The 20,428-nt window shown below is 38.7% G+C and overlaps 1 protein-coding gene across 1 annotated transcript in view; it reads left to right on the forward strand.

The window, feature by feature from the left end:
* Positions 1-20,428, forward strand: part of YES1 (YES proto-oncogene 1, Src family tyrosine kinase) — a 189,791-nt gene that overhangs the window by 127,455 nt on the left and 41,908 nt on the right. The window contains exons 6-7 of the mRNA XM_053714958.1: positions 6,607-6,756; positions 8,379-8,534. Of these exons, the coding sequence (XP_053570933.1) occupies positions 6,607-6,756; positions 8,379-8,534 (306 nt within the window). The remainder of the gene's footprint in view (positions 1-6,606; positions 6,757-8,378; positions 8,535-20,428) is intronic.

Raw genomic sequence — 20,428 nt, forward strand, 5'->3', positions numbered from 1 at the left:
GAGAAAGGTTCCGTCAGTTCTCTAAAGACAGATTTCTGACTTATGACTTTTGCTACATAAGCGTCTGGCATTTGTGCCAGATATGCAATTTCTCCAACATTGGTGTGTCCGGTCCACGGCGTCATCCTTACTTGTGGGATATTCTCTTCCCCAACAGGAAATGGCAAAGAGTCCCAGCAAAGCTGGCCATATAGTCCCTCCTAGGCTCCGCCCACCCCAGTCATTCTCTTTGCCGTTGCACAGGCAACATCTCCACGGAGATGGTTAAGAGTTTTTTGGTGTTTAAATAGTTTCTCAAGGTTATCTCCTGGAATTCAAGGAACTACCCCCAAGGGGAAGGTTCCACAGGTCTCACTTATCCTCAAACCAAATAAAGAGACAGGCATTCTTACATTGTGTAGAAGACCTGTTAAAGATGGGAGTGATACATCCAGTTCCAATAAGAGAGCAAGGAATGGGATTTTATTCCAATCTGTTCGTAGTTCCCAAAAAAGAGGGAACATTCAGACCAATTTTGGATCTGAAGATCCTAAACAAATTTCTCAGGGTACCATCGTTCAAAATGGAAACTATTCGAACGATCCTACCCACCATCCAGGAAAGTCAATTTATGACTACCGTGGATTTAAAGGATGCGTACCTACATATTCCTATCCACAAGGAACATCATCAGTTCCTAAGGTTCGCTTTTCTGGACAAGCATTACCAGTTTGTGGCATTTCCATTCGGATTAGCCACTGCTCCAAGGATTTTCACAAAGGTACTAGGGTCCCTTCTAGCGGTTCTAAGACCAAGGGGCATTGCAGTAGTCCCTGTCAAAAGCAAAGGCTCATACGGACATCGTCCTAGCCTTTCTCAGATCTCACGGATGGAAGGTGAACAAAGAAAAAAGTTCTCTGTCCCCGTCAACAAGAGTTCCCTTCTTGGGAACAATAATAGATTCCTTAGAAATGAGGATTTTTCTGACAGAGGTCAGAAAATCAAAACTTCTAAGCTCTTGTCAAGTACTTCATTCTGTTCCTCGTCCTTCCATAGCGCAGTGCATGGAAGTAATAGGATTGATGGTTGCAACAATGGACATAGTTCCTTTTGCACGAATTCATCTAAGACCATTACAACTGTGCATGCTCAGACAGTGGAATGGGGATTATACAGATTTGTCTCCGATGATTCAAGTAGATCAAAAGACCAGAGATTCACTTCGTTGGTGGCTGACCCTGGACAATCTGTCACAGGGAATGAGCTTCCACAGACCAGAGTGGGTCATTGTCACGACAGACGCCAGTCTAGTGGGCTGGGGCGCGGTCTGGGAATCCCTGAAAGCTCAGGGTCTATGGTCTCGGGAAGAGTCTCTTCTCCCGATAAACATTCTGGAACTGAGAGCGATATTCAATGCTCTCAGAGCTTGGCCTCAACTAGCAAAGGCCAAATTCATAAGGTTTCAATCAGACAACATGACGACTGTTGCATATATCAATCATCAGGGGGGAACAAGGAGTTCCCTGGCGATGAAAGAAGTGACCAAGATAATTCAATGGGCGGAGGATCACTCCTGCCACTTGTCTGCGATCCACATCCCAGGAGTGGAAAATTGGGAAGCGGATTTTCTGAGTCGTCAGACATTCCATCCGGGGGAGTGGGAACTCCATCCGGAAATCTTTGCCCAAATAACTCAATTATGGGGCATTCCAGACATGGATCTGATGGCGTCTCGTCAGAACTTCAAGGTTCCTTGCTACGGGTCCAGATCCAGGGATCCCAAGGCGACTCTAGTAGATGCACTAGTAGCACCTTGGACCTTCAACCTAGCTTATGTATTTCCACCGTTTCCTCTCATTCCCAGGCTGGTAGCCAGGATCAATCAGGAGAGGGCCTCGGTGATCTTGATAGCTCCTGCGTGGCCACGCAGGACTTGGCATGCAGACCTGGTGAATATGTCATCGGCTCCACCATGGAAGCTACCTTTGAGACAGGACCTTCTTGTTCAGGGTCCATTCGAACATCCGAATCTGGTTTCCCTTCAACTGACGGCTTGGAGATTGAACGCTTGATTTTATCAAAGCGTGGGTTTTCAGATTCTGTAATAGATACTCTGATTCAGGCTAGAAAGCCTGTAACTAGAAAAATTTACCATAAAATATGGAAAAAATATATCTGTTGGTGTGAATCCAAAGGATTTCCATGGAACAAAATAAAAATTCCTAAGATTCTATCCTTTCTACAAGAAGGTTTGGAGAAAGGATTATCTGCAAGTTCTCTAAAGGGACAGATCTCTGCTTTATCTGTTTTACTTCACAAAAGACTGGCAGCCGTGCCAGATGTTCAAGCATTTGTTCAGGCTCTGGTTAGGATCAAGCCTGTTTACAGACCTTTGACTCCTCCCTGGAGTCTAAATCTAGTTCTTTCAGTTCTTCAAGGGGTTCCGTTTGAACCTTTACATTCCAGAGATATTAAGTTACTATCTTGGAAAGTTTTGTTTTTGGTTGCAATTTCTTCTGCTAGAAGAGTTTCAGAGTTATCTGCTCTGCAGTGTTCTCCACCCTATCTGGTGTTCCATGCAGATAAGGTGGTTTTGCGTACTAAGCCTGGTTTTCTTCTGAAAGTTGTTTCTAACAAAAATATTAACCAGGAGATAGTTGTACCTTCTTTGTGTCCGAATCCAGTTTCAAAGAAGGAACGTTTGTTACACAATTTGGACGTAGTCCGTGCTCTAAAATTCTATTTAGAGGCTACTAAAGATTTCAGACAAACATCTTCCTTGTTTGTTGTTTATTCTGGTAAAAGGAGAGGTCAAAAAGCGACTTCTACCTCTCTTTCCTTTTGGCTTAAAAGCATTATCCGATTGGCTTATGAGACTGCCGGACGGCAGCCTCCTGAAAAAATCACAGCTCACTCCACTAGGGCTGTGGCTTCCACATGGGCCTTCAAGAACGAGGCTTCTGTTGACCAGATATGTAAGGCAGCGACTTGGTCTTCTCTGCACACTTTTGCCAAATTTTACAAATTTGATACTTTTGCTTCTTCGGAGGCTATTTTTGGGAGAAAGGTTTTGCAAGCCGTGCTGCCTTCCATTTAGGTGACCTGATTTGCTCCCTCCCTTCATCCGTGTCCTAAAGCTTTGGTATTGGTTCCCACAAGTAAGGATGACGCCGTGGACCGGACACACCAATGTTGGAGAAAACAGAATTTATGCTTACCTGATAAATTACTTTCTCCAACGGTGTGTCCGGTCCACGGCCCGCCCTGGTTTTTTAATCAGGTCTGATGAATTATTTTCTCTAACTACAGTCACCACGGTACCATATGGTTTCTCCTATATATATTTCCTCCTGTCCGTCGGTCGAATGACTGGGGTGGGCGGAGCCTAGGAGGGACTATATGGCCAGCTTTGCTGGGACTCTTTGCCATTTCCTGTTGGGGAAGAGAATATCCCACAAGTAAGGATGACGCCGTGGACCGGACACACCGTTGGAAAAAGTAATTTATCAGGTAAACATAAATTCTGTTTTTTTTTTGTCAGGCCTTGGTCAGTTTTAGGCCTGCGTTTATCCTCTTGGGAACATTAACTTTGTTCTTAAGTTTTTGCAGTAACTCAGTTTGAGCTTTTACATTCCATAGATATTAAGTTGTTATCTTTGAAGGTTTTGTTCTTGTGCTTTCTCTTCTGCGGAGAGTGATGGAACCCTCAGCTTTGCTGTGTGATTTGCCTTATCTTATCATTCATGTCGATAAGGTGGTGTATCGTGTTAGTTAGTTTTCTTTCCTAAGGAGTTTTTCGCAAAGGAATTTTATCAGGAATTTGTGGTTCTTTCTCTTGCCATGATCTTTCTTTCCTGAGAAACACTTGTTGCGCTCCTTAGAGGTTATGCGTGCTTTACAGTTTTTGTTCAGGCGAATAAGGATTTTCACCGGTCTTTTGTCTTGTCTGTTTTTCTGGACAGAAAGCTTTTTGCAACTCCTTTTTCTGGTTGAGAGTATATTTGGTTGTTTGAGACTGCTGGACAGCAGGTTCCTGAGAGATTTACAGCTCGCTCCGCTAAGGCTGTATCTTTCTTTTGGGTTTTTAAGATATAGCTTCTCTGGTACGGTTTTGCGAGGCTGAAACCTGATTTTCTCTGCGTACCCTGTTAACTTTTCAAGACTAATATTTTTTCCTCGGCTGAGGTTTTCGGGAGTTAGTTTTTTTTCGAGCAGTGGTGCCTTCTGTTTTGGCTACCTGTCTCGTCCCTCCCAAATCATCTGTGTACTCTAGTTTGGGTATTGATTCCCAACAGTAATTGATGATGTTGTTTTGTTTTTCTGTTATTTTGGGGGGTGTTTTGCCTTTTATTTTTGGCAAAATCTGTGTAGCATATTTCAAATTTATGTAGCATATTTCAAATTTAATGCTAGCCTAGAGCTGCTGTTTGAGTTAATTTCTTCACTTACTGAGTTAATTTCTTCACTTAATGTTTTGCAAATAATAATAGTTTTCTAGAACTATAATTTATTTGGATAATTAATAAAAAAAAAACTGGTAAATCTGATTCTGTTACACAGAACTAAATACAGAATACAGTTTATTGAGTTTATTAATATTGTTTTAAGTAGGGATGCAGAAACATTTTGGCGGAAAATGGCATTATCGTTTTTTTGCCTTTTTTTTTTCTTGGTAAAATTATTGTGTAGCATATTATTGTTTTAAGATATTTTTTGTCCAGTTTTAGTGTGTTACTTACAATACAATTGTGGTCATTCATTCATTCATTAAATAATCTAATTGTGCAAAAAAAAACAAAAATTTTTTTTTAAAATAATTTGAAAAAAAAAATACATTTTCGGTTTTCGATTTCAGTCCAGAGTTTCCATTTTGGTGCGTCACTAGTTCCAAGTGTTGTCACAGGCATTTAGTAATAGATGAGAAGTAGCATTTGGATTCAGTCATCACTCAGGGTTAACGTATAGCAAATATCTTAGAACTACTGATCTGTTCATTTGGTTTTATTGTGTCAGATTGGATTCTTGAACTGACATAAAAGTCAAAATTAAACTTTCACAGTTCAGATACTTTTCCATTTATTTCTATAATCAAATTTACTATGTTGTCTTGTTATATATTTTTAAAAGAAGCATACCTAGGTAGGCTGAAGAGCCGATGTGCAGTACTTGGTGCTAGCTGTTGATTGGTGGTAAACACAAATGCATCTCGTCTTTAGCTTAACACAGATATCCAACTAGGTTCTAGTAGTACATTGTTGTTCTGGAGCTAATTTAAACAGTGTATAATCACTTTTCAGGCATTAAACACATAGTTATATGCAAGCAAGAGTGCAATAATACAATGTTTTAACAATTGGAGCAATTTCTTTTTGCACTTTTGATGTCCCTTTAAGGACTAGTCTGAGAATTTATCATTCAGTTCCCATTGCACTGTGAAGACGTTTAAATCAGGGGTTGCCAACCTTTTTGGACCTCAGGGACCACTAAACTCACAATTTTGAATCCCGTGGACCACTAACATGATTTTTTTATACACACACACACACACACACATACTATTCATAGGACAAGTATAACCATAGCTAAGTTTACATTATGTATATATTTACACATTTTTAAGAATGATTTTTTTTTTTAATTATCTAACTGAATAACAGAACTGAGAGAATACTTCCAAATGACAGATGAAGGGGGAGTGTCAACTTTTGAGCTGGAAACAGAGAGGCATAAAGTGGGGAGAAAATAATTATGTTTAAAAGGACCACAAGACTTCCAAGTTATCTCCCCAGTTAGGAATTATTCAAAACTACTTATGATCATGGACAGACATTGGAGTCATAAATTAAGTTTATATCAGAAAGCTCTCAATATGGATGTAAACTAACCACGATGATGTTACTGGCAATTACTATAATACTTGTGGGATATGACTGATATGGTGGATGGCAATTACTGGAATTCAGGTGGCATGGCTTTGTGCATGGGAAAATTGATTGAAAAATAATTCATATTTAATTTTTTTTAAAAAAAAAAGAAGATAGAGGGGGAGAAGACAAACAGTGATGTAATTTTTTTTTGTTTTTATATATATATATATATATATATATATATATATATATATATATATATATATATATACATATACTTTAATTCCACTATTTCAAGCCAAGACTATACCAACCTCTGTAGGCTTAAGAATGGAAGCATCTTTCTCTGAGTAGTGCGCCGGGTGGGAAGAGTTAAAAATACTATCTAGCTACGCAAATTGCGCAGTACTATGCAACGTGCATTGGGAGATTGTAATTTAACTTCTCCTTCGTCGGTTTTCATTTATGTCCAGCCAGGCACTGTAGGGAGTTGCGGCAAGGCGGAGGTGACACCATCAGAGGAGATTAATTCCTGCTTGATGGTGTCAAGGACCACCAACACCTTCTCGTGGACCACCAGTGGTCCATGGACCACTGGTTGGCGACCACTAGTTTAAATCATGCTAAAAAGCTGTGTGCTTGTCTCCTCTACAGGAATTCCTGATTGTATTATAAGATTGTGTATAGTAAAAAAGATATCGGTGAATGCAACACATCTGAGCCACAAGGCGGTATGTAAACCAGTCTGCTTACCCAACAGGCGCATATTCCCTTTCTATCCGGGACTGGGATGAAGTAAGAGGCGATAATGTGAAACACTACAAGATTAGAAAACTTGACAATGGAGGATACTACATCACTACAAGAGCACAGTTTGAATCACTACAGAAACTTGTTAAACACTATTCAGGTATTTGCACACTAAGAGTTTCTTGGTATCTAAATATATTTGTCATTAAAGTTTCATATAGTTATTGTACTAGAAATTCAGACGGATACATTAAAAATAAAGATTTTGTATTGATACAATCATTTTGCATACAAAGCGGATGCTGTCTGTGAAAGCTAATTGTGCCTTTCTATAGTGTTGCTTAGCATAGCTGCTGCAGAGAGGGAGAGACCGATTTTGTTTTAGCAAACATTTGATTCTATTTTTCAACAGTAACCCACTTGTACAGTTGCACCTTTGTTTTATTTGAATATTATAGTTGCTAGAATATATTCAGTCAAAGGGAAAACATATGCCTTTTAAACACTGTGGGCAATCACCATGTGATAGGAAAGTCCCATTTAAGCAGTTATTAACTTTTTATATATCCAATCCTATCCGTCATCGCACAATTGGGGAAAGTGGTGTAACGTCAGCAAAGTCACCAGATATATAATCTAAAATAAATTATGCAGGCTTACCTCCTCTGCTTCTTCTAATACAATGCGGTCTCAGTACTGTCTCCAGTACTGCGACCTAATGATGATGTCATTAGGGTAATAACGCTGACCATATGGTTCTCCTTGCGGTTACCTGGTTTTCAGCAAGAGTCCTCCAGAAGGGGTATCTGGTGCAATAATCAAAATCCAAAGAAAATTGAGTAGTCCCCAAACGAAGGATCTTGAAAATTCAACCCTTTAATCAAAAAATATTAAAAGCAACAGATGCTGTAAAACAAATTTAAGTATGTTCAGACCATCACGTCTAACGCGTTTCAGCTGTTGCAGCTATACTCATAGACATGATGTCTATGAGTATGGCCACAACAGCTGAAATGCATTAGACGTGATGGTCTGAATATACTCACATTTTATTTTACCACATCTGCTGCTCTTAATATTTTTTGAATAAAGGGTTGAATTTTCAAGATCCTTCGTTTGGGGACTACTTAATTTTCTTTGGATTTTGATTATTGCACCAGATACCCCTTCTGGAGGACTCTTGCTGAAACCCAGGTAACCGCAAGAAGAACCATATGGTCGGCGGTATTACCCTAATGACATCATCAAGGAGGGCCGAAGACTGGAAGCGATGTCAGATACAGGAATGCCAGGCAGCATAACGCTGCTCACAAGGACACAGACTACATTTCCCAAAGCGGTTCCTCTCTGCATCACATAGACGGCCAGGCTGTGAGGGTGAGTCTACCTTAGCTTTACACTGTTAAGCACGGGCAACAGTGATTTAGCTATATACTGACACCCACTAACCTGGTTTTGGAGACAGTACTGCGACCACATTGTATTAGAAGAAGCAGAGGAGGTAAGTTGAATTGTCAAGATCCTTCGTTTGGGGACTACTTCATTTTCTTTTAATTTATAGATCTGCAATGCTGTTGAATACATGTTTAAATCCCAGTGTTGTTGTGCTTCTGTATGTAAATGTATTTAAGCTCAATATCTGGCTTTGTTAAATCTTCTTACTAGCCACTGTTACATAGATAGGACTATTGGAGAGTGACTTTGGTTTGTCAACTATTACTTGTAGATAAAACTGCATTTGTAATATATATTTAGTCCTGTTCATTATTTTTCATTATTTAGAACATTCCGATGGTTTATGCTATAGATTAACAACCGTGTGTCCCACTGTAAAACCACAAACACAAGGATTAGCAAAGGACGCTTGGGAGATACCTCGAGATTCTTTGCGACTTGAAGTCAAGTTGGGTCAAGGTTGCTTTGGTGAAGTATGGATGGGTAAGTTTTTAAATAAACTTATTTTAATAAATCTGTTTTTGAAGAACCTTACTAATTATAGCCTTTTACTTAAAGAACCACTCAATGCAGTAGAATTACATAATTAACAAGTGCATCATAAAAATACAATACAATAACACCTACTTTAAATTTCACAAAAGCAGTAGATTTTTTTTTCTGTCAATTTTTTTTTCTTCCTATTTTCTGTTCCACTGTATCATGTGACAGACATCAGCCAATCTCAGGCTAGTATACGTATACTCTGTGAGCTTGTGCACATGCTCAGTAGAATTTTGTTTCCCAGTAAGTGTATATAAAAAGACTGTGCAAAATTTGATAATGGAAGTAAATTGGAAGGAAAGTGTCTTTAAAACTGCTGCTCTATCTGAATCATAAAAGATTATTTTGACTTGTGTGTCCTTTTAAGGGACACTAAAGGTCAAAATTAAACTTTCATTATTCAGAAAGTGCAGGGTTCTTCAAACTATGGGTAGTGACCCATTACTGGGTCGCAACACCATGTTTCCTGGGTCGCAAGCACTGTTCCCTTAAAGTGTACCTTTTTCTAACCTAGCACACATCACTTGGTAAGTGCCTGCACTATTTTTTTTCATGTTTGCCTATTTTTTTTCATGGCCTCATGAGTCTCCACCTCTCCGTGCTACCTGCCTCCTGAATTGCCACACTCTATATTTAGCACGGGAACTCAGGAGGCAGATAGCGTGTAACTTATGAAAAGACATAGGTGTAGAACAGTGTAGAGCAATGTGCGCTATGAAAGGTTGTCATCCTGCCTGTGCACAAACCAACACTTACTCCTTGGAGTCAGGAGGACAGTAGCAGTGTTATGGACTTCCTGAGTTGGTAAGCCTGCCCTAGTGGTACATATTTGGTTTAAGGGGGTTATTTTAGTAAGGGAACTTTGTGAAGGGGGTAAATAGGTATTGGGTTGTTGACTACAGTGGGGGGCATCACATTATAGGTTAAACAAGTGAAAAGGGGTTGTTGTGTTGGGGGAACATATTGTGGAACAGGGTCAGCCAGACAATTTCTTTCTTTCATGTAATTAGCAAGAGTCCATGAGCTAGTGACGTATGGGATATACATTCCTACCAGGAGGGGCAAAGTTTCCCAAACCTCAAAATGCCTATAAATACACCCCTCACCACACCCACAATTCAGTTTTACAAACTTTGCCTCCTATGGAGGTGGTGAAGTAAGTTTGTGCTAGATTCTACGTTGATATGCGCTCCGCAGCAAGTTGGAGCCCGGTTTTCCTGTCAGCGTGCAGTGAATGTCAGAGGGATGTGAGGAGAGTATTGCCTATTTGAATGCAGTGATCTCCTTCTACGGGGTCTATTTCATAGGTTCTCTGTTATCGGTCGTAGAGATTCATCTCTTACCTCCCTTTTCAGATCGACGATATACTCTTATTTATATACCATTACCTCTGCTGATTTTCGTTTCAGTACTGGTTTGGCTTTCTACAAACATGTAGATGAGTGTCCTGGGGTAAGTAAATCTTATTTTCTGTGACACTCTAAGCTATGGTTGGGCACTTTATTTATAAAGTTCTAAATATATGTATTCAAACATTTATTTGCCTTGACTCAGAATGTTCAACATTCCTTATTTTCAGACAGTCGGTTTCATATTTGGGATAATGCGTTTGAATCAATCATTTTTTCTTACCTTAAAAATTTGACTTTTTTTCCCTGTGGGCTGTTAGGCTCGCGGGGGCTGAAAATGCTTCATTTTATTGCGTCATTCTTGGCGCGGACTTTTTTGGCGCAAAAAATCTTTTCTTCATACGTGTCGCCGGAAGTTGCGTCATTTTTTGACGGCCTTTTGCGCCAAAAATGTCGGCGTTCCGGATGTGGCGTCATTTTTGGCACCAAAAAGCATTTAGGCGCCAAACAATGTGGGCGTATTATTTGGCGCCAAAAAATATGGGCGTCGTTTTTGTCTCCACATTATTTCAGTCTGATTTTTTCTTTGCTTCTGGTTACTAGAAGCTTGTTTATTGGCATTTTTTCCCATTCCTGAAACTGTCATTTAAGGAATTTGATCAATTTTGCTTTATATGTTGTTTTTTCTCTTACATATTGCAAGATGTCTCATGTTGCATCTGAGTCAGAAGATACTTCAGGAAAATCGCTGTCTAGTGCTGGAACTACCAAAGCTAAGTGTATCTGCTGTAAACTTTTGGTAGCTATTCCTCCGGCTGTTTGTATTAATTGTCATGACAAACTTGTTAAAGCAGATAATATTTCCTTTAGTAATGTACCATTGCCTGTTGCAGTTCCCTCAACATCTAAGGTGCAGAATGTTCCTGATAACATAAGAGATTTTATTTCTGAATCCATCAAGAAGGCTATGTCTGTTATTTCTCCTTCTAGTAAACATAAAAAATCTTTTAAAAATTCTCTCTCTACAGATGAATTTTTAAATGAACATCATCATTCTGATTCTGATGACTCTTCTGGTTCAGAGGATTCTGTCTCAGAGATTGATGCTGATAAATCTTCATATTTATTTAAAATGGAATTTATTCGTTCTTTACTTAAAGAAGTACTAATTGCTTTAGAAATAGAGGATTCTGGTCCTCTTGATACTAATTCTAAACGTTTAGATAAGGTGTTTAAATCTGTATCCAGAGAGATATATTATAGAGTCTGGAAGACTTATATTTCTTGGTGTCTTTCTCATCATTTTTCTTGGCATTCTTTTAGAATTCCAAGAATTTTACAGTTTCTTCAGGATGGTTTAGATAAAGGTTTGTCCACAAGTTCCTTGAAAGGACAAATCTCTGCTCTTTCTGTTCTTTTTCACAGAAAGATTGCTAATCTTCCTGATATTCATTGTTTTGTACAAGCTTTGGTTCGTATAAAACCTGTCATTAAGTCAATTTCTCCTCCTTGGAGTTTGAATTTGGTTCTAGGGGCTCTTCAAGCTCCTCCGTTTGAACCTATGCATTCATTGGACATTAAATTACTTTCTTGGAAAGTTTTGTTCCTTTTGGCAATCTCTTCTGCCAGAAGAGTTTCTGAATTATCTGCTCTTTCTTGTGAGTCTCCTTTTCTGATTTTTCATCAGGATAAGGCAGTGTTGCGAACTTCTTTTGAATTTTTACCTAAAGTTGTGAATTCCAACAACATTAGTAGAGAAATTGTGGTTCCTTCATTATGTCCTAATCCTAAGAATTCTAAGGAGAAATCGTTGCATTCTTTGGATGTTGTTAGAGCTTTGAAATATTATGTTGAAGCTACTAAGTCTTTCCGAAAGACTTCTAGTTTATTTGTTATCTTTTCCGGTTCTAGAAAAGGCCAGAAAGCTTCTGCCATTTCTTTGGCATCTTGGTTGAAATCTTTAATTCATCTTGCCTATGTTGAGTCGGGTAAAACTCCGCCTCAAAGGATTACAGCTCATTCTACTAGGTCAGTTTCTACTTCCTGGGCGTTTAGGAATGAAGCTTCGATTGATCAGATTTGCAAAGCAGCAACTTGGTCCTCTTTGCATACTTTTACTAAATTCTACCATTTTGATGTATTTTCTTCTTCTGAAGCAGTTTTTGGTAGAAAAGTACTTCAGGCAGCGGTTTCAGTTTGAATCTTCTGCTTATGTTTTTCATTAAACTTTATTTTGGGTGTGGATTATTTTCAGCAGGAATTGGCTGTCTTTATTTTATCCCTCCCTCTCTAGTGACTCTTGCGTGGAAAGATCCACATCTTGGGTAATCATTATCCCATACGTCACTAGTTCATGGACTCTTGCTAATTACATGAAAGAAAACATAATTTATGTAAGAACTTACCTGATAAATTAATTTCTTTCATATTAGCAAGAGTCCATGAGGCCCACCCTTTTTTTGTGGTGGTTATGATTTTTGTATAAAGCACAATTATTCCAATTCCTTATTTTATATGCTTTCGCACTTTTTTATCACCCCACTTCTTGGCTATTCGTTAAACTGAATTGTGGGTGTGGTGAGGGGTGTATTTATAGGCATTTTGAGGTTTGGGAAACTTTGCCCCTCCTGGTAGGAATGTATATCCCATACGTCACTAGCTCATGGACTCTTGCTAATATGAAAGAAATGAATTTATCAGGTAAGTTCTTACATAAATTATGTTTTTCATGAGGTTGGGTCATGGTTAGGTACAGTAGCAGCAGTAGTTTGTCAGCAGAAATTTTTAATTGAAGTGGTAGGAGGCAGGGTCGATACAAATCAATGATTATTTAAAAAAAAAAAAAAATCTGATTTTTTGTTTTTATTTAAATCAGATTTTTTTTATTTTTTTAAATATTTTTGAGGAAAAATATATCTAAATTTTTTTTTTTCTCAAACTGTGAATTTGTGTCTGCATAAATAACATGCCCCTTCTTCACAACAAAATTTTTTATAACATAAACTTACAGAGTTGAGAAATAGACTTTAAAGGGTCATAATCATGAAATAAAACTTTTGGGTTTCAGATAGAGCATACAATTTTGAGATTTACTTATCAAATTTGCTTAATTCTCTTGGAATCCTTTGTTGAAGGAGAGCAGTGCTCTACTGGGGCCTAGCTGAACACATTAAGTGAGTCAGTGACAAGCAGCTAGCTCACTGTATTGCATTACTTCTGAACCTACTGTATGTATGCTTTTCAACAATGGATAGCAAGAGAATGAAGCAAATTCAATAAGAGATGTAGACTTGAAAATTGTTACTGTTCCTATCAGCCAATAGAATGCGCGGTCAATCCGATTGGCTGATTGGATCAGCCAATCGGATTGAACTTCAGTCTGATTGGCTGATTGAATCAGCCAATCAGATTTTTCTTACCTTAATTCCGATTGGCTGATAGAATCCTATCAGTGGGTTTTAATGTTGGGGGGTATTGTATTTTTATTTACATGTAAAAGAGCTGATTACTTTGGGACAATGCCCCGCAAAAGGCCCTTTTAAGGGCTGGTAAAAGAGCTGATTACTTTTTAATTTGGAATAGGGTAGGGCATTTTATGATTTTGGGGGGGCTTTTTTATTTTATTAGGGGCTTAGATTAGGTGTAATTAGTTTAAACTTCTTGTAATTTTTTTTTATTTTCTGTAATTTAGTGTTTGTTTTTGTATTATAGATTAGTTTATTTAATTGTATTTTAATTTAGCTAATTGTAGGTAATTTATTTAATTAATTTATTGATAGTGTAGTGTTAGGTGTATTTGTAACTTAGGTTAGGATTTATTTCAAAGGTAATTTTGTAATTATTTTAACTAGGTAGCTATTAAATAGTTAAAATAAATACAAAGTTGCCTGTAAAATAAATATAAATCATAAAATAGCTACAATGTAACTAATAGTTATATTGTAGCTATATTAGGGTTTATTTTATAGGTAAGTATTTATTTTTAAATAGGAAAAATGTATTTAATGATAGTAAATGTATTTAGATTAATTTAAATGATATTTAAATTAGGGGTGTGTTAGGGTTAGATTTAGGTTAAGGGGTTAATAAATTTATTATAGTAGCTGCGACGTTGTGGGCGGGAGATTAGGGGTTAATATTTGTAGGTAAGTGGCGGCGATGTTAGGGAGGACAGATTAGGGGTTAATACTATTTATTATAGTGTTGGCAAGGCGGGAGTGCGGCGGTTTAGGGGTTAATACATTTATTATAGTGCCGGCAAGGTCCGGTCGGCAGATTAGGGGTTAATAAGTGTAGGTAGGTGGCGACGTTGGTGGGGGGCAGATTAGGGGTTAATAAATATAAGGTAGGTGTCGGCGATGTTAGGAGCAGCAGATTAGGGGTTCATAGGTATAATGTAGGTGGCGGCAATGTCCGGTCGGAAGATTAGGGGTTAAAAAAATTTATTATAGGGTTGGCGATGTGGGGGGGGCCTCGGTTTAGGGGTTCATAGGTAGTTTATGGGTGTTAGTGTACTTTATAGCACAGTAGTTAAGAGCTTTATGTTCCCGCGTTAGCCCATAAAGCTCTTAACTACTGACTTTTTTTGACAGTAGGAGTCTTGTCGGTAGAGGCTCTACCGCTCACTTCTTCCAAGACTCAAAATACCAGCGTTAGGCAAATCCCATTGAAAAGATAGGATACGCAATTGACGTAATGGGATCTGCGGTAGCCTCGAGTCGCGGAAAGAAAGTGAGCGGTAGACCCTTTCCTGCCTGACTCTAAATACCAGCAGGCAGTAAAAAGCAGCGTTAGGACCCCTTAACGCTGCTTTGGACGGCTAACGCCAAACTCTAAATCTAGGCGTATAAGTGGTCTTATAAGGAATGGTGCACCCAAGAGGAAGGAAAGCGAACAGGCTGAAAAGACCTTACAGTATGAAGTGGAGTATAGCAGTGATGAGACAAAAGTGTTTAAATATTTAGAAAGATGTGTTGACACAAAGTAATACCAATGCCTCTCTAGAGCCTTCTGTAAAGTAGTAGTTTTTTGGTCTGGGCCTATATTTCACAGATAAAGTGCTATTATCAACAGCTACACAATTATGAATGTTGACAAATATATAGGAAGGTCCTGATTTGTCATTCTGTACCCTCAGGTGCATAATTATGATCATGACAGCAAACAGACGGCAAACATCATTAAAACTCACTTATAACTGTAGGTTGCAAATAGAACAGTCACAGCATTAGAATGGCCACCTCAGAGCCCTGACCTCAACATAATTGAGGTTGTGTGGGATGACTTGGCCAGGGAAAAAACAAAAAGCAGCCACACTCGAGAGTTAGTGCAAATTCTGCAATGTACTGGGATTAATTGACCACAGGACTGTAAGAAAAAATAAGACTGTGTACCAAAGGGAATTGCTTCAATTTTGTAATCTAAGGTAGGCCACATAAAAATAGGTTTTGTTGTATTGTTTAAAATTGTAAGATCAAAGCTATTCATCTTAAAATAAAATACATAGAGTGGCTTAAAACCTCTGCACTTCACTGTACATTACAAATCTAATTTATATATTAAATACAATAGTCAGACTGGAATGTCAGATATCAGAATAAGGGGGTTGTCGCACACTTCACAAGTTCATCATTGAAAGATCTGTGGATACGTGTACAATGCAAACCTAACTTACTGAAAATAAAATGTGCATACAAAGTCTTTACTATAATGAAAGAAGTTGAACAGTATTTTGCATGACACACAGGGAAGCACCATGATAGAACTAGAATACTAAACTATGTCAGGTTATGTCTTAGGACGCAATGTTATGAAGTCCAGGTGTACTTAGTCCAGGTGACTAGGGGTCTAATGTTTAAAAGCTTTCTGCTCAGATGAGATTATCTAAAATGATCCTCGAGCACTGCAAGATACCTCACAAGATTATCCACTTAATGACCAAGGACGTACGCCATACGTCCTAAAAAAAATACAGTTAATGACCAAGGATGTATGGCGTACGTCCTTGGTCTGGAAAGCAGCTGGAAGCTATCCTGATCGCTTCCAGACGCTTTCCTGTTATTGCAGTGATGCCTCGATATCGAGACATCCTGCAATAAACCCCCCATGGCCATCCGATGCAGAGAGAGCCACTCTGGGGCCCTCTCTGCATCGGACATCGATGGCCGGTATTGTTGGTGGGTGGGCGGCCATCGATGGGTCATATGGCGTAGAGGGGGGTGAGATTGCCGGGGGGCACGCACGGACACGCGTGCATGCACGAGAGGGCGGGGGCGGGCGCGTGCACGGGGTGGATGCGGGTGGGAACGGCTACACTACAGAAAACAATTAAAAATAAAAGTTGTGTAAAAGTATTTTTTTTTTAAAATCGAAGTGATCTGGAAGGTGGAGGGAGGTTGTTCTTTGTGGGGAAAGCTACACTACAGAAAAAAAAAAGAAAAAATAATTAAAAAGCATTTTTTTGCAGAAACTGGGTACTGGCAGACAGCTGCCATCACCCAAGATGGCTCCCAGTAAGGCAGAGGGAGGGTTAGAGAGCTGTTTGGGGGGGATCAGGGAGGTTGGGGGCTAAGGAGGGTATCCTACACATCAGCATATGTAAATATGCTAAAAAAAAATATACTTTTTTTTAAAAATACCTTTTATTTTAGTACTGGCAGACTTTCTGCCAGTACTTAAGATGGCGGGGACAATTGTGGGGTGGGAGAGGGAAGAGCATGGTTTGGGAGGGATCAGGGGGTCTGATGTGTCAGGTGGGAGGCTGATCTCTACACTAAAGCTAAAATTAACCCTGCAAGCTCCCTACAAGCTACCTAATTAACCCCTTCACTGCTGGGCATAATACACATGTGATGCGCAGCAGCATTTCGTGGCCTTCTAATTACCAAAAAGCAACGCCAAAGCCATATATGTCTGCTATTTCTGAACAAAGGGGATCCCAGAGAAGCATTTACAACCATTTGTGCCATAATTGCACAAGTTGTTTTTAAATAATTTCAATGAGAAACCTAAAATTGTGAAAAAGTGAACGATTTTTTTAATTTGATCGCATTTGGCGGTGAAATGGTGGCATGAAATATACCAAGATGGGCCTAGATCAATTCTTGGGGTTGTCTACTACACTAAACTAAAGCTAAAATTAACCCTAGAAGCTCCCTACATGCTCCCTAATTAACCCCTCCACTGCTGGGCATAATACACGTGTGGTGCGCAGTGGCATTTAGCGGCCTTCTAATTACCAAAAAAAAAATGCCAAAGCCATATATGTCTGCTATTTATGAACAAAGGGGATCCCAGAGAAGCATTTACAACCATTTGTGCCACAATTGCACAAGTTGTTTGCAAATAATTTCAGTAAGAAACCTAAAGTTTGTGAAAAAAATTGTGAAAAAGTGAACAATTTTTTTTATTTGATCGCATTTGGCGGCAAAATGGTGGCATGAAATATACTAAAATGTCCGTAGATCAATACTTTGGGATGTCTTCTAAAAAAAAAATATATAGATGTCAATGGATATTCAGGGATTCCTGAAAGATATCAGTGTCCCAATGTAACTAGTGCTAATTTTGAAAAAAAGTGGTTTGGAAATAGCAAAGTCCTACTTGTATTTATGGCCTTATAACTTACAAAAAAAGCAAAAGAACATGTAAACATTGGGTATTTCTAAACTCAGGACAAAATTTAGAAACTATTTAGCATTGGTGTTTTTTTGTGGTTGTAGATGTGTAACAGATTTTGGGGGTCAAAGTTAGAAAAAGTGTGGGGTTTTTTTTTCAATTTTTTCCTCAAATTTTATAAAAAAAAATTATAGTAAATTATAAGAGATGAGGAAAATAATGATATCCTGAGAAAGTCCATTTAATGGCAAGAAAAACGGTATATAATATTTGTGGGTACAGTAAATGAGTAAGAGGAAAATTACAGCTAAACACAAACACCACAAAAATGTAAAAATAGCCTTGGTCCTAAACGGATAGAAAATGGAAAAGTGCTGTGGTCATTAAAGGGTTATAAAAGAGGCAGATTTTGCTTTACTTCACTAAGGGGCGTTCCCTGAATTTCTAAATGTGAAGGAGAGAGAAGCCCAGTGCAATACAGCACTGCATGACATGAGCGTTCAGTTACATTTATACTCTCTGCTTTTATTTTACTCTAGATTTAACATTATGTCCATTAAGTTTGCTGATTTGTAGAATGTTGTAGAAGGTCCTTGGCCATATTGATTGCAAGTGCTATTTTTAGACATACAGGGGATTTTTTTTGTCTGTATTGTGATATTAATTATTTAAACTGTCAGGTATTATTCCCCTTGTTTTGCGCATGTCAGGTTTTTTGTTGCGCTAAGTTTTATTTTTGCACATCGGGATAATGGACATCTTTTAAATGCTTGTCTGGACAGTGCACCTCTGTTTAGTCCTTTTACAATTTTATTTGAGCTTTGTCTGGATTACGCATGTCGGCTTAGCGCACGTATGTCCTCGGCTATGTGTATGTCAGGTTTTGGAGCACTAAATTCCCTTATAACTGTCAGTTTTTTCATACTGCTGAGCATTATCTGTGCTTCGCAGTTCGGCTTAGCGCTCATTATACCTGTTATTTTTTTAAGCTACTGTTATGTTTTCTCTTGTAAGATGTATCGAGTCCACGGATTCATCCTTGTGGGATATTTTCCTTCCTAACAGGAAGTGGCAAAGAGAGCACCCACAGCAGAGCTGTCTATATAGCTCCTCCCTTAGCTCCGCCCCCCGTCATTTTCTTTGCCTGCTTAACTGCTAGGAAGGGTAAAGTGAGTGTGGTGACAAAAATGTTAGTTTTTATTTTCTCAAGCAAAAGTTTGTTATTTTAAATGGTACCGGTGTGTACTATTTACTCTCTGGCAGAAAAGAGATGAAGATTTCTGCAGGGAGGATGATGATTTTAGCACTTTGTATCTAAAATCCACTGCTTCAGTTGGGGGAACAGTTTGCAGGCTAAACTTCTTTGAGGTATGTTCAGTCTATTTTTTTCTAGACAGACTGTGTTAATTCTAGAAAAGGCTGGCAATATCCCCATGAGGGAAGGGTAAGCTTTATTCAGAGACTTAGTAAGAATCCCAGCTTGCACACAGGGCTCATTAGTTACTGGTGACACTGATAAGGAAAAATGTTTGAATTATTATTGCAATCATTTTTTTGATGGACTTTAAGGGGTCTTTGTGGCTTGTTTAAGGGTTATTAACCCACATGGCTAGTTTAGGAAACACTCTGTTGTGTTTCTTTTAGGCCCCATGACATCAAATGAGGTGGGAGGGGCCTATTTTCATTCCTCAGTTGCGCAGTTTCTTTTCCTCAGATACATCCAGCTGCTTCTCCAGCGGGTCCTGCTGTGTTTGAGGGCTGTAAAGAAGTTTTTTCCCCACAAATCGTTCATAAAGGGCAGGTAGGCGCCACAGCAGAGCTGTGGCAAGGTGCTGAACGTTTTTTTACTGGTTTTTGACGTTTTGTCAATCCGGTTTTTACATTAAGGGGTTAATTGTTTATTTGCATAGCTGTGCAAAGTTACTAAAGCTTTATGATGCTACTGTAAAAATTTCGTTGAGTTTACTGCTTTTTTTACTCTGTTTTGCAGAGTTTGTGCATCTTTTTTTCTCTTTAAGGCACACTACCGTTTTTTTCTAAGTATTATAAACTTTGAATAAAGTGTTTTCCAAGCTTGCTTGTTTCATTACTAGCCTGTTTAACATGTCTGACACTAAGAAAAATCCTTGATTAATGTGTTTAGAAGCCATTGTGGAACCCCCTCTTAGAATGTGTCCCACTTGCACTGATATGTCTATAAATTATAAAGAGCATATTTTAGCAATGAAAAATATAGCAATAGATGATTCTCAGACAGAAGGAAATGAGTTTTTGACATCTAGCTCTCCCCAAGTGTCACAACCAGTAACGCCCGCACAAGTGACGCCAAGTACCTCTAATGCGTCAAATTCATTTACTTTACAAGACATGGCCACAGTTATGAATAAAACCCTCACAGAGGTTTTCTCTAAACTGCCTGGTTTACAAGGAAAGCGTGACAGCTCTGGGTTAAGTAAAGCTGAGCAGTCTTGATGCTTTAGTGGCTTGTTTAAGATATACCCTCACAATGTTCTGAAGTAGGGGTAAGGGATTTGTTATCTGAGGGAGAAATTTCTGATTCAGGAAAGACGTTCCCTCAGACAGATTCTGACATGACGGCATTTAAATTTAAGCTTGAACACCTCCGCTTATTGCTCAGGGAGTTATTAGCGACTCTAGATGATTGTGACCCCATAGTGGTTCCAGTGAAATTGTGTAAAATGGACAAATACTTAGAGGTTCCTGTTTACACTGATGTTTTTCCAGTCCCTAAGAGGATTGTGAATATTGTTGCTAAGGAGTGGGATAAACCAGGTATTCCGTTTGCTCCCCCTCCTGTTTTTAAGAAAATGTTTCCCATATCTGACACCATGCGGGACTCGTGGCAGA

Source organism: Bombina bombina, chromosome 5, assembly GCF_027579735.1.
Source record: "Bombina bombina isolate aBomBom1 chromosome 5, aBomBom1.pri, whole genome shotgun sequence".
In the NCBI taxonomy this organism is placed as follows: domain Eukaryota; kingdom Metazoa; phylum Chordata; class Amphibia; order Anura; family Bombinatoridae; genus Bombina; species Bombina bombina.